The 14,285-nt window shown below is 45.0% G+C and overlaps 1 protein-coding gene across 1 annotated transcript in view; it reads left to right on the top strand.

Moving 5' to 3' along the window:
- The first annotated feature begins 5,327 nt into the window (after nucleotides 1-5,327).
- Nucleotides 5,328-14,285, top strand: part of tmem187 (transmembrane protein 187) — a 10,121-nt gene continuing 1,163 nt past the window's right edge. The window contains exons 1-2 of the mRNA XM_084927079.1: nucleotides 5,328-12,688; nucleotides 12,768-14,285. The exon at nucleotides 12,768-14,285 is cut by the window's right edge and continues 1,163 nt beyond it. Coding sequence (XP_084783205.1) covers nucleotides 5,504-6,289 — 786 coding nt within the window. The 5' untranslated portion in view covers nucleotides 5,328-5,503 and the 3' untranslated portion in view covers nucleotides 6,290-12,688; nucleotides 12,768-14,285. The remainder of the gene's footprint in view (nucleotides 12,689-12,767) is intronic.

Here is a 14,285-nt window from a genome sequence, read left to right as displayed (position 1 = left end):
TTAGTTTTCAAAGCAACTAAAATTAACCCAGTTAGTTAGTAAGTGCACTAATCTAGAGGGGAACTGCTGCTGACGAATGAATGGGGCCATTGACTGGTGGGCCTCCAAGGTTATGCAGGCCCAGACTTTTGTCAGAGGAAGCAGAGTAGACATTTGAAGGGCTTTTGAGGCATTTAGTACTCAGCTAATCCCCTCACCTTCATCTAAGCTCTGTTCTACTGAGTAAGACTCATTCCAAAGTAAGGTTTTGGGGGGTTTTTGCTGGGGAGGTACGGTATGAGGGGAGCTTAATAGGCCTCATATCTCCCATGTTGATCATATGCTCTGTCAAGGACATGTGGCCTAATTGGCCAGCGAACCTTAACTGTCTGAGGAGGTCAACTAATGTTTCTTTTTGATTATCTTCTAGGTTTGCCTCCACAGCTCCAGCAAAGGTTCTAGTAAGCAGTAGCGGTTTTTGATACGGGTGACACGGGCGATTGCCCAGGGCGGCATCGTGGTGGGGGGCGGCATCACGGGCATCGGCAAAAAAAATAAAATAAAATTGCTCGTACTCATGCCAGCGCATACTGGGGATGGCATAGGCACCGATTGGTTTTCTATCGCCCATTTGCTGGCAGTAAGGGAGCCCTCCATTTGCGAGGTGCGCCTGCTGCTTGCGGTACAGGGAGGGGAGGGCGGAGCGGCGGGGGATTTTCTGGCTGGCTGGAGCAGCGTCTAATAACCAACTCACAAAATAAAACAAAATAAAAACAAACCAACAAACATGAAAACACCTGACATTATGATACAGAGGGAGTGTTCGCCCAGGGCGCCAAACCGGCTAGGACCGCCACTGCTAGTAAGTAAAGGACCATAATGGCGTTTACCTTGCCAAACAGATCAGGCTGTGCAGTCCTCTTGCCCCTCCGGTCTTGGACATGAAACATTGTCCATAACTATGGTTCTCCAGGGGATGTGGATTGTCAAAGAGGCCTTAATCATACAGCCCCTCCCTAAGAAGTTGCCATCATCCAGCTGCTTCAAAGCCCTTTTGCAGCTCCAGTGACTCTTCTAAGCAGACTTTTAAGCTTCCAGACTTCTGCTTGTAAGTTTTCTGCTTTAAGGTTAAGGCCAGTAGGGGAGGGATGATTGTCAGGCTGGCTACCTCAGCTTCAGAGTCACCATCATCATCCTCACTCTTCTCATTATGAGCTTCTCTCTCCCGAAGATCATTATGGCAGAGTGGAAAGAGCTTTCACACAAAGTGTTTTTGAACCCTCAGATGCTTTCAGGTCTCACAATAATGTCCCTCTTTATGAATGCTATCAAAGTCACTAGGGCTCGACTACATTTGTGGCCACAAGGATCATATGGCTACAAGCGGAAGTACTCTTCTGTAGGCAACCGTTTTAGGCACAGACTGACGCTCTCCCAAGCATCTAAATATTGTCATCTTCGCAAAGTGTTGCCCAGTGGTGGGAAGTAACAAAGTACAAATACTTTGTTACTGTACTTAGTAGAATTTTCAGGTATCAATCCTAAGTCATTTCTGTTTGTGTAATAATGACCAGGGGATGTCGCATAAAAAGAGGGTTTTTTTTATTTTTCTTGCAGTAACACCAGAACAACTGCAGGTGTCCATAAGTTTCGGTTGCAGTACTTCAGTATCTAGCTAGCCCTACAGAAAACAAGCAACCATGCAGGCAATAATGCTTTTTCAGTGGCAGGTAATTTCAAATGCAGCAAACACACAAACTGTTTATGTGCAGTTTGTCACACAGTGTGTTGCAGCTAAAGGCGCAGCTGCTGTATTTCACAGGGAGAGAAAAGACAGAGAGCTAACTTTTGACACAGATGGAGAAAGATAAAAAAGGCAATAGTAGAAGATGATTACCATTATGCAAATGTACTGTTTAAAAGGTTGGAAGCCTTCCATTTAGCTGAGACTGAAGAAGTCACCTGGAGCAGTGATGAAATGTTTCTCCCACTGAAAACGTCCAGAAGAACAGAATCAACTTTTGGGAAGGCTGAGGGAGCTTTGCACATGGAGCCCTGTCAGCTCTGTCGGCATGGAGGGATGCAGGAAAGCGTAAAAAAACATCACAGTTCTAGAAGCATACAAAAAAGGACTAGATTGATTATGATGTATGTACAGTAATGCAGATGTAGCATAAGGACCTGACAAACTCGGCATTGCAGAGTAGTGAATGTTTATTTGCACCATTTCTTTGTCAGTCTTTGTTAGTGTAGCTAGTCAGCTGCCTTCTCTTGCTTAGATGATGGAGATCCCCTGTGGTGGTCAGCCTCCCCCGACACCACCCCTGAACCCACTGCTCCACCCATCCCCTGTAACTGATCCACAAATCACACCCTGCCACATACCCCCATCATCTGCCTCAGGCCAAAGAGCCATGCAACCTAACCTATTACCCACCCCCGCAAGCAGGACAGGAAATCTGCCATGACCATCTGTAGCCCTGGCCTATGGACCACCTTGAACTTAAAAGGCCAGATATCACCGGGGTTCCCCACAGGGAGTTTCTTCACCTGCACGAATGCCACCTGGCTCTGCTCTGTCCACCGGACCAGATCTGGGGCACCATTTCAGCTGAGGGCAGTCAAGGGGCTGGTAAGTGCTGCGAAGTTTTTGGCTTTAGGAGATGGATAGGATGTAATGGCTGTTGTTTCCTTCATATGAGGGTGCACCTGCCCACATCCAAAGAGGGACCCCTGGCACTGTACCTCCCTCCATCCAACTGCACACTTCTCGGGTTTGCTAAAATGTGGTTCGGCCTCTAAACAAGCTGAACGGAAGTGTGACAAATTGGTACAAACTGTAGGCCGTTTTTTTTCCTCAGACATCGGAGACAAGGGAATCTGCCGGTAGCTCTGATTTTCCATGTGCCCTCTAACTGGTTCTGTGTACTATTGTGCAAAATATGTCCCATGGCCAAATGACAGAGATATATAGTTGTTTTTTTCCAGATCAAAGAGACATTTTATTGACTGAATATTTCCTGAAGATAAATCAGCCTGGTCTCTCTTCTAGCAGTTGCAGTTCCTGCTATTTAAAACACACTGGCAGCAAATTAGAACTGAAAATAAAAATCTTTATAAATTTTCTACATCAACGAGTTTATTGTTTCTATGGAGCATATACCACTATTCCACTTAAACTCTGAAACTTTCCTGAGACCAGCACACAATCCCAACTTTGTCACAATGCTCTTATTTGTTTGACCACATGATTGCAGATCTCAGTATTTACATGAACTATTGTTACTAAACTTGGACTCTTTGTCTTATTGTCCATTCATCCTTACCTAAGCTTAAGTCCAGTACTTCTGTTATATCTGCAGAGATTAGGAGTTAAGCCTCAACCTATGAGGGCACAGGATGAGGCTCGCATGGGATTCATGAAGATCAAAACTAAACACACTCAATGAATCTTAATGACATCATTCTGTCAATCATCACATGTTTTGGAGAAATCGTCGTGCAAACAAGGAAAGAAAAGTAAAAAGACTGTTAAAGACAGCAGTGTGCTGCTCAGTGTGCTTCAGAAAAATCTCTGTTAACATTTGTGTTGCTCACAACAAACCGATGTATAAGGCAAAGCATGCAGAGAAAGGTTTACTGTAATAACCACACAGCTGTTGTTGGACTCACCTTTGTTTTTTGCTCAAAGATGTGAAACTTTGCACGTGTTTGGTTGACTTTTAAGCTTTCTAGGAGTTTTTCAAGCAAAGCTAGAAGCTGGCATAGAATAAGACTTCATTTTTTATTAATTTAAACATATATATTTGAATGAAAAGACTATATGTGTTTTCCTTCTGTTTATCACATATTTATGGGCAAATTCAGACCAGTCGCATGCATGTTTAAATGATCCTCTGCTGAGCAGCCTCTGAACATAAAGAAACTTTGATTTTATCCTGCTGTGGATTTTGTATCTTGTAACGCTGGCGTGATGTTTTACTGTGAGTCTGGAGTTTTGGTCATAGTGAACCTGCATAGCTCCTGCTGTTTGTGAGATACTCGCACCAGAAGCATCAGTGGGAATAAAACGGAAATGAAAAAACTCATGTGTAATGTGAATTGAATTGGGTCGCGTCTAATTAATTTTATAGCTTTTCACAGTATGCATATATTCCTTATGGTGGCACACTGTGTGTCGGGGGTCTAGTGAGGATGAAGTCGCTGTAGCTAGTGATGAGCGATACCACTGATTTCCTTTCCAATCCGATACCAAGTAAAAATAAGGGTGGTATCGACAATACTGATCCAATACCGATACTTTGTACAAAAACTTATTTTATTTATTTATTGTATCTTTTATTGTATCTCAAATCATCGTGATTACAGGACATCAGATTACTTGTTCTTATCATTTAATAATGCAGAATTCATCATATAGAAATGAAAAAACTGAAGTTGTGGCTATTTGAGCACGTTGCCTGCCTGCAGCACTAAAGGACTCCGTGAGAGACGTCTGTCTCGCCCTGGCAGCACCTGTCCCTCTCCTCCTCTTCAGTTCGCCTCAACATAAGCTCGTCATATTCTGTGATATGATTTACTCTGAGGTGTTTGACGAGGTCAGTGGTGCTGCCACAACACCTCACTTTCTTGCCACATGTATCGCAAACCGTGTCTCGGCTGTTTGTGGAGGTAAAATACGTGCGCACATGACTCTGTTTACACTCAGCCATTGTTGTGAGTGCGCACGCCAGAGGCTGCGACACATTTATACAGCCGTGTTTCACACATGACTATGAAAGGCGGAAGAGGACGTAGTTCCTTCCAATGTAGACAATCCGAATGATATAGTTTCTTTCCACTGTGTTCCTGTTAATGATAAACTACAAATTTACCCTAAATTACTAAAATATCGATATTTTAATGTGAGAATCGATTCTAGAACATAAATGACTGATATCGGAGGAATCAATATTTCAGTATTGATCTGCACATCACTAGCTGGAGCACCAAATAACATTTGATGTTGAAAGCAGAGGTGGTGTTACAGCAGTGTGTGGCTCTCTCTCTCTCTCTGTCTGCTAATAGGAGTGAATGGAGGTCGCCCAGCAGTCTCTGTCTGTCTCACGTTGTCTCAGTAATCATTAGAATAAGATATTTATCTGTTATTGATATATCTATATAATGTTTATTGACTCTTCACAATCCACATCAAAAATAATAATGAGAGATATTGAGGATACTGATTTCCTTCCAAAGCTGCCATTCAGTGCTGACGAGGCCAGATGACTCTGGATAATAAACAGTGAATCCTTGCGCCTGGCTCTACAAGAAGCAGGAACCTTTTGACCCACGCCTTGAGCAGCGTTTGCGAGATCTGCGCTTCTGACGCCCGTGACAGTGTTAAACGTCTGTTTCGAGGCTGCCGGCCCCATGCCCAGATCAAGGCAGCCAATCCAAGCCTTCAGTTTCTGTACCACGTGATTTTGAAACGCGGAAAAACACCTAAGACCTTTGGTTCCAGTCTCGGAGCGGAGGTTCGGAGATGATGAGGCGGGCCGTGGTGCACGTGTCCGTGGGCTTCCTGCTGTGTGTCGGCCTGGTGAACACCGGCCTGTTCGCGGACGTTGACGTGGACCTGAGTTCCGAGCACTACGCGGAGAGGCGAGTCGACGGTCTGCCCGCGTTCTTGGCGATGCCCTGTAACTGCGTGGTCAATGTGGGTTACGTGTGCGTGGGGCTGTACTGGCTGCTGTGGCGCGGGGACGACGCTGAGTCGGAGCGCGCCCGCTACCTGAGGCACGTGTTCGCCCTCATGGCCGTCTTTTACGGCCCCGTACAGTGGACGCGCTTGGCCATGCTGCGGCGCGCTCCAGCCGTTCTCGACCAGTGGCTGACTTTACCGATCTTCGCGTGGGTGCCGGTGTGGCTCGACTTTATCGAGAGGCGGACCGAATGGCGCGCGTCGCACGCGGCGACGCTCGAGCTCGGCTCCGTTCTCAGCTACGGACTGGCGATCGCACACCGACGCGGCTTCGACACGGCGCTCGCAGGTCACGTGCTCTTTGCGGTGTACAAAGGGGTTGACGTGCAGCGGACGCACGGAGATGTGCGCACGCGCAGACACCTCGCGCTGGCTTTGCTGTCGTGTGCAGGCTTCGTGCTCCTGAAGCTGCTGGATCACCACCTGGCTCAGTACCGCCTGTTCCAGCGCTTCACCGGACACTTCTGGTCCAAAGTGTGCGACGTGCTGCAGTTCCACTTCAGCTTCTGCTTCCTGACCAGGCTGACGAGCAGAGCGCGGGCCAAGACTGAGCCGCAGCAGCAGTGACAGACGCGCAGCATCCACGCAGCATCCTCCAGCTGGGAGTTCATTCTGTCTCATTCCACACAAGACCACATCTTCATCTCAGCATAACTCTAGATTCTGTTCAGCTTCAATACTTTAGTTCCACATAAATATTGATTCTCCCTGAGCTACAGTAGCAGCTGCAGCATTCGATGTGCTTAAGTACAAGTGCCCCACCACTTGGCTCTAGCTCCAATCAGCTGCATCTAATAATAGAAAAATGAGCAGAATGATGCCAGTGGGAGGACAGAACAAAGAAAACCGCTGCTAGGATAGCCCCCCAGACCTTTGTGGACTCTTGAGACCAAAGCTGACCACTGCAGTGTAGCTGAAGTAAACATGTGACATTTAGCTTCACCACCCCTTAGGGCTGCTCTGCTGGAGGAGGGGTGAAGGATTCCTGCTTACATACAATGTTCAGTGGTGCACATGTGCAATCTGAGTTAAAATAAAGAAAAGTACACATGTCTGTGTGTTGTTTAGGCTGACTGTGACTTACAGCCCATTAGTACCTACTCAGATTGACTCGGCATGGTTCGGCTCAGTTTTCAGGGTTTCCCCTTATGTCACAGTATGTGGCACCCCTCCTCACAGGGGCGGATCTACAGGGGCAGCATGTGCCACCCTAGTTTTGCATATGTCAGTGTTGTTCATTAAAATAAGATAGCACCCCCCACCACTTAAAATGGTTCAGCCCAGAGCCTTTTCACATCTTACACTGGTGATTGTTTGCGTGAGTGTTATTCACCCTCCGGGGGCAGCTATTGGTGTAAATGTGTACCATGATTTGGCAACACCTGTGATTTGGTTATTTAGGAAGAGGGGAAAGTTTTGGGACGGTGGCGAGAGAGAGCGATATCGACAGCGACTTTTGAGTTGTGAGAGCTTTGTGATGTTTAGCATGTAGTTAGTGTGTAGTGTAGTCATGAGTTTTGTGTGTCAAAACAATGAGGAAAGCCACCAAAGGCAGGCTGCAGTGTAAACACTGGAGTGATACAGCAGCTTTACTCCTGTTCTCCTCTGTCTTGTGGCGGACAAACTATTTTTTGCACTGGCACAAATAATTTGTGGGGCATCTTATTGTGACAACTAATTGTTCTCTAATTTTAGTGTTAGTAGTATTTTTAAATAGCTGTACAAAAAAATGCCAGATGTATTATTTTTAGGTAAATGGTTAAATATAACTTTATTTCTATCTAACTTAATCTACAATTTATATTTGCATTCCAAGTTATGAAAATAATTCAATAAACATGTCTGTGGTTTTTACAGTAAAAAATAGAACTTTCTCCTACTCGGTGTTTATGTTTTTATGTGATTTCAGATCAATTGTGTTAGTACAGTATGTCAATGAAAACATTACTGTAAATTCAGACGTGAGATTGTGCTGAAAAGAATGATGCCACAGAAGGCACGAGAAAAAATTTTAAAGGTGACATACAAAGTAGTGAAAAGTGGCCAATGATACCCTGGACCCCAGAGGCTTAACCCAACAAATCCTGAAAAATCAGGTTTAATTTCTGTTGATGACAGCGCAGATTTAGAGGTAACTTTGGGTTACCTCTTGTTCCTCTAGCACAAAGTGCAGTTAGTTGCAACATCTTTGTAAATTCTTCTTTTACTGTCATTTTCTTAAACTGACAGCCCATCAAATACGTGTGTCTACTGTCCATTTTTATATTTGCATACTATCCTAATAACGGTTCCAAAGTTATTTCTACAGAGAATTTACTGTAAATTAGAAGCTTTATTGTGCCATATCAAACCTACAAAGGCAAAGTCATTCATTACTCTGTTAAAGACTCGTACTAGGAGACATGTTCAGTGCAGTATAATGTCAGAGAGATATTCCTGAAACTGCTGGATAAACAGACACTCACTCAAGAACGAGATCGCACAGCGCTCTTTGTTGCACTTGCCACAAGGGAAGTAGCTGCCTCCGAACTACTTCAACTAGCTTCCCTCTGCAGGCTGCTTTTATTGGTTACACTCGTGAATATGCATTTACAAATACATGTGACATGCCTAAGCAGGCATATCTGAACAACATCAGTGTGTGTGTGTGTGTGTGTGTGTGTGTGTGTGTGTGTGAATGTGGGTGCATTTCTGTGTGACTTCCTGCTCACAAAAGGGTCAACTCCCCTCACCCAGTTTATGGCTTAATTCCTGTAACAGTCTGCTATACACAAGCACAGTTGAGGTCATAAAGGGCAGGAAGTTAAACATCACTATACCATCTGACACGCTGGGGAGGGGAACAGAAACAAAGGAATGTCTTCGATCATGCTGTTTAGGACAAGGCTTACAACTTGAAGCACAACAATGACAACATTTAATGACATCACTCTAAAATATAAGACGTAACAAAAAAGAAACATTGATGAAGCGTCCAAAAAGCCCCATGGTGAGTAAAATCCCAGAGAGAGCGCATCTTTCACACCTGATCAGCGTGCAGCGTGCTTGTATGAGTGAGGCTTGTTGTGTAAAGCACTTTGATTTCTCCTGGAGAGTAGAAAAGTACTACATAAGAGTCAGTCCATTTACCATTAAAAGATGTATGGATGTTCTGCTTTGTCATTTCATAGACTTGGTCACTGGTACTTTCTTATTATAAGGATGCTCCTGCTCTGCTGCCATTCTACCTGCTGGCTTTTACCTCTTTAAAACGTGTGGGAAGTTTTGTCTTTGGTTCCAAGATTTCTTCCTTCTGTCTGTCCCCAAAGTTGGAAAAAGAGCAGTGAGATTTGCAGGTCTGCCCTCGTGCAGCATCAAATAAAACTTAATGAGCTAGTCTTACAAAAAGAATTGTACAGATTTATTTAACAGAGCTTATTTATTTTACAAATTAATAGTAAGACACAGAAACTCAGTATTGATATGGATTAAACATGCGAGAGCGAGTTACTCACAGCATGCATTACAAAGCGAGCACCTCATTGCTGATGCTGCTTTGTTTGGTGACCCTGTGTTTGACGGCTGGTTGGTGAGTAGGTCTGTAGGCCTTTAGACTGCAGGGTGACTCAGGGGAGAACCACTGATAACGCTCGTCTGCTTGCTTGGTCGTTTGCATTAGGACTCCAGCTGCATTTGTTGTTCTGTTTTTACATTTTGTTATCTTTGAAAATTAACCACATTGGTTTTTGTGTTGTAATTAGTAATGTGAGTATTTGGTAACAGAAACAGAACTCAATTCATGCGAGTAATGCAAAGTGAAGCTTTTTATTGATGAGAATGCACCATGAGATGTGTGTGTGTGTGTGTGTGTGTGTGTGTGTGTGTGTGTGTGTGTGTGTGTGTGTGTGCTGCTGGTTTGGACACACACTGTGACTGTGAGCACTAATGGCTCTGCATGGCTTAGTGCTGTGAACTGACAGAGCAGCAGTTTCCTGACTGCAGGGATTTACCCATGCTAGCAGGGCTTTAGGGGTCTCTTTCTCTCACCCTCTCTCTCTCACTCACTCACACACACAAATATCTATATCCAGTTTGTATTTCCTGAGAAGGCGCCTTGATATTTTCTTGATGTGTCTCTTGCAGTCATGCTCCATTTTAGTTTTGACTGAAAGAAACAGGGGCTGCAAATTGATACGTTTCTTTTTTGGTGTTCCACAGGGTTCAGTGCTAGGACCAATTCTGTTTACATTATACATGCTTCCCTTAGGCAGCATCATTAGAAGACATAGCATACATTTTCACTGCTATGCAGATGACACCCAGCTCTATCTGTCCATGAAGCCAGATAACACACACCAATGAGTTAAACTGCAGGAATGTCTTAAAGACATAAAGACCTGGATGGCCGCTAACTTTCTGCTTCTTCATTCAGATCAAACTGAGGTTATTGTACTCGGCCCTGAAAATCTTAGAAATATGGTATCTAACCAGATTCATACTCTGGATGGCATTACCTTGGCCTCCAGTAACACTGTGAGGAACCTTGGAGTCATTTTTGACCAGGACATGTCCTTCAACGCACATATTAAACAAATATGTAAGACTGCTTTTTTCCTGTCTTCCTGACAGGGACTAGAAAGAGAGCAGATTTCTCCTGTTTTGGCTTCCCTTCATTGGTTCCCTGTTAAATCCAGAATTCAAAATCCTGCTCCTCACATACAAGGTCTTAAATAATCAGATGCCCTCACCCGTTGGTGCATTGATGGTTCTCGATGTCCAGGGCTGGGTGTTCGGGTTTGTACTGGCTCACTCCCAGGGCCTGGGGCTTTCCTCAGCTCTTTTCTGCTTTTAAGATTAGGCTTCAAACTTTCCTTTTTGCTAAAGCATATAGTTAGGGCTGGACCAGGTGACCCTGAATCCTCCCTTAGTTATGTCTGTGAAGGTTCTCAGTCATCCAGGTCATCGTAGTCAAAGGAGCTTGCAAAGAAAAGCGTCTGGACTTCTTTAAGTTTACTTGAAGACGTTTCACCTCTCATCCGAGAAGCTTCTTCAGTTCTAAGGTCAAATGGTGGAGAGTCCCAGATATAAACCTAGTGGGAGTATCCCCCCACAGAGGGACAAAAGGACCCCCTGATGATCTTCTAATCGCCTGAGCCAAGGTGTGAAACTGGGTGTGGGTCCCAATCAGCCAGAGTTTCGGGTGTGTTCATTGTGAAACCTGGCCCCACCTTATCATGCGAATTCCTGAGGTCAGATGGCCCAGGATGTGAGTGGGCGTTAAGGCGTCTGGGAAGGGATCTCAAAACTGGATTATAGATGGCAGAGAGTTGGTGTCGTAAACCCCCGCCTCTGTTCAAAGATGGTCGCTCACAGTGGACATAGATGCTTCTTTCACTCCTCTTTCAAACCATCTGTCCTCTCTGTCCAAAATGTGAACATTGGCATCCTCGAAAGAGTGTCCTTTATCCTTAAGATGCAGATGGACTGCTGAGTCTTGTCCTGTGGAGGTGGCTCTTCTGTGTTGTGCCATGCGCTTGTGAAGTGGCTGTTTGGTCTCTCCAATGTAGAGGTCTGGGCATTCCTCGCTGCACTGTACAGCATACACCACATTGTTAAGTCTGTGTTTTGGCGTTTTGTCTTTCGGGTGAACCAGTTTTTGTCTGAGCGTGTTGCTGGGTCTGAAATGCACCGGGATGTCATGCTTGGAGAAAACTCTCCTAAGTTTTTCTGATACACCGGCTACATAGGGGATGACAATGTTGTTGCGTCTGTCCTTCTTATCCTCCCTCGTTGGTGTCTGGTCTTCTTTTCTGTGCCTCTTTGCTGACTTTAAGAACGCCCATTTAGGATAGCCGCACTTTTTGAGTGCTTCCTTTACATGTGTGTGTTCCTTCTTTTTTCCTTCAGGCTTAGAGGGAACATGTTCTGCCCGGTGGTGTAGGGTCCTGATTACTCCAAGTTTGTGTTCCAAAGGGTGATGGGAGTCAAAGGGGAGGTACTGGTCCGTGTGTGTGGGCTTCCGGTAAACTTCGATGTTGAGTTTGCCGTTCTCTTCAATGTGCACAGCGCAGTCCAGGAAAGGCAAACAGTTGTCCTTTGTGTCTTCCCTGGTGAACTTGATGTTTTTATCCACAGCGTTAATGTGCGCAGTGAAGGATTCCACTTCTTGTGTCTTGATTTTGACCCAGGTGTCGTCTACATATCTGTACCAGTGGCTGGGTACTCTTCCTTTGAAAGAGCCAAGAGCCTTCCTTTCCACTTCCTCCATGTAAAGGTTGGCTACAATAGGTGACACGGGGGAGCCCATGGTACAGCCATGTTTTTGTCTGTAAAAGCCTTCGTTGTATTTGAAATATGTAGTGGTGAGGCAGAGGTCTAACAGTGTGCAAATCTGATCGGGTGTGAAGTTGGTCCTGTCCTCCAAGGAGCTGTCTTCTTGTAGTCGAAAGACAAAACGCAATGCAAAAGGACAGATGGAGTGAGTGGAATTGCATCTGCGATCTGGAAGAGGCAGTTCAGAACACAAGTCATGATCAGCAGTATGGCTTCATGCTGAGAAAGAACACTACAGATAGTAGAACAATATGAAGAACCATACGTATGGACCCCTTTACTCTACACAGGCCTCTGGGCTTCAGTGTCAGACGTTGCATCACTTGTAAAAGGCCTCATCGGTTCATGCTCCTCGTTAAAGTCTCGTACTTACCTCAGTTTCTTTGTGCTTTTAGTTACCTCGTCCTACCATCACCACTCACCTGCAGCTCAAGATCCTCTGAATGCTGGTGTCCACAGCAGGGCTCTGGTTTTGTTGCTGATTCTTCACCTCTCAGGTTCACACCATTCACCATTTCCACCTGCATGTCCTCCTGCCACCGTCTCTTGTGGATCTCTGGAAAAACAAGGCTGGAATCATCTCACTTGCTCAGCACTCTAGGAGATCACCTGGCTATTCACCTCCCCCAGAGCCTTTTACGCTTCACCTGCCAAGTAAGACTCCAATATCACTCACCTCTCCAGTCTAGCTCCCCCTGCATCATCTCTAACCACACTCTCCCTCTGTTCACAGCTTACCACGCTCACTCCCTCGCCCTGTGTTTGAGTGAATAAAACTAGTTGAAATCTCACCGAAGGAGGAACTGTGGTGCTGCATGAGGAAATGGGGAAACAGAAACGAAGGTCCGTAGAAGCAAGACAGAATACATGAGAGGGAGACAGATGTACCAGCAAAGAGCACAGGTAGTGAATAATTTGGATACGTTTAAAAGCCTGAGATAATCCAAAGCAACAGACAGTGCACAAGAGACGTGAATAAGGGAACGTAGGCAGGGTGGAGTGGGTGGAGATGGGTATCCAGGGTGATTTGTGACTAAAGGATAGCAGCAAGAAGGAAAGGGAGGGTAAGAGGCGGGAGTGAGCATGATGGATAGGATTAGAAATGAGTCCATCAGAGGGACAGCTCAGGTTGAGATATTTAGAGGCAAAGTTAGAATGGCGAGGCTGAGATAGTTTGGACGTGTGAAGAGGAGGGAGAGGGGTACATCAGACAAAGGATGATGAAGATGGAGCTGCTAGGCAGGAAGAAAACCTCAGATAAGACTCATGGATGTAATGAAGGAGGACATTCAGAGGGCTGGTGTGACAGAGGATGCTGGGATAGGGTGAGATGGTGGCAGATGACCTGTTGTCATGACACCTAAAGGATTTACGGCAGTAGGACAGCAGCTGAGATACAAGTAAGCAAACTGTTTCCTTCATTACACTGTCTTATTAAAAGTTATATGAGGTTCTTAGAGTCAGTTAAAAAACAGCTGCAATTATCAACAGAACGTGAAGAAATATGAGAAATCCTATAAAGACTGAGAGCAGACTGGGAGTATGTGGTGAGTCTGACAGAAAGCTGAGCAGACACACAAATGGCCTCTTTCTTCATTTTTTAAAGCATATTGAGATACATCAACAAAATAAAGCTGGGCACTGTGTGACATGGCTAAATGTAAAAAAGTTGATGATTCAAAATGTTAATTCAAAATGAAGGTGGTATATTAGCAAAAACGCTGGTTAAAGGCAGTGGCGTACATTCAGTCAGTCGAGTGATTTGTCATAGAGGCTAATCTGAAAGTGCTGCTACAGGCTTCCCTGCTCACCTTTGTCTGTGTGAGTAAACAGGAGTGCCCGTCTCCATCATCACGGCTTTCTTTGTTAATGTGCTAAACAAATAAGGTTTTTACACTGCACTGTCACTCCTCTACATCACACATGTTGGCCAAGGCTAATACGTAAACTTTGGCTACAGTGAAGCTTGTTTCTTTGCTAATGCTAGTCCTGTTTGCACACAAAGCACAGATAATAACTGATCTCAGAGCTGTGAAAGTAGAGCCAGTGCCAGCTTGTCATGCACTGCACAGTAGTCTCCCATCAGCCTCCTGTCAGAGACCAGAGGATTACAAACCAAACTCAGCTTGAGAAGCTTCACAAAGACGGAGCTTTACTTCTAAGCACTGCTTGCAGCCACAAGATGGCAGTAAAGTAAAAGATGGATGCACATTGGTGTGTAGCTTTGAGGTGAAAGGAAAGAGACTTTCAT

Source organism: Perissodus microlepis, chromosome 4 (genome assembly GCF_051167445.1).
Source record: "Perissodus microlepis isolate ML-2025 ecotype Zambia chromosome 4, ASM5116744v1, whole genome shotgun sequence".
NCBI classification, from domain to species: domain Eukaryota; kingdom Metazoa; phylum Chordata; class Actinopteri; order Cichliformes; family Cichlidae; genus Perissodus; species Perissodus microlepis.
This window is presented reverse-complemented; position numbering and strand designations above follow the sequence as displayed.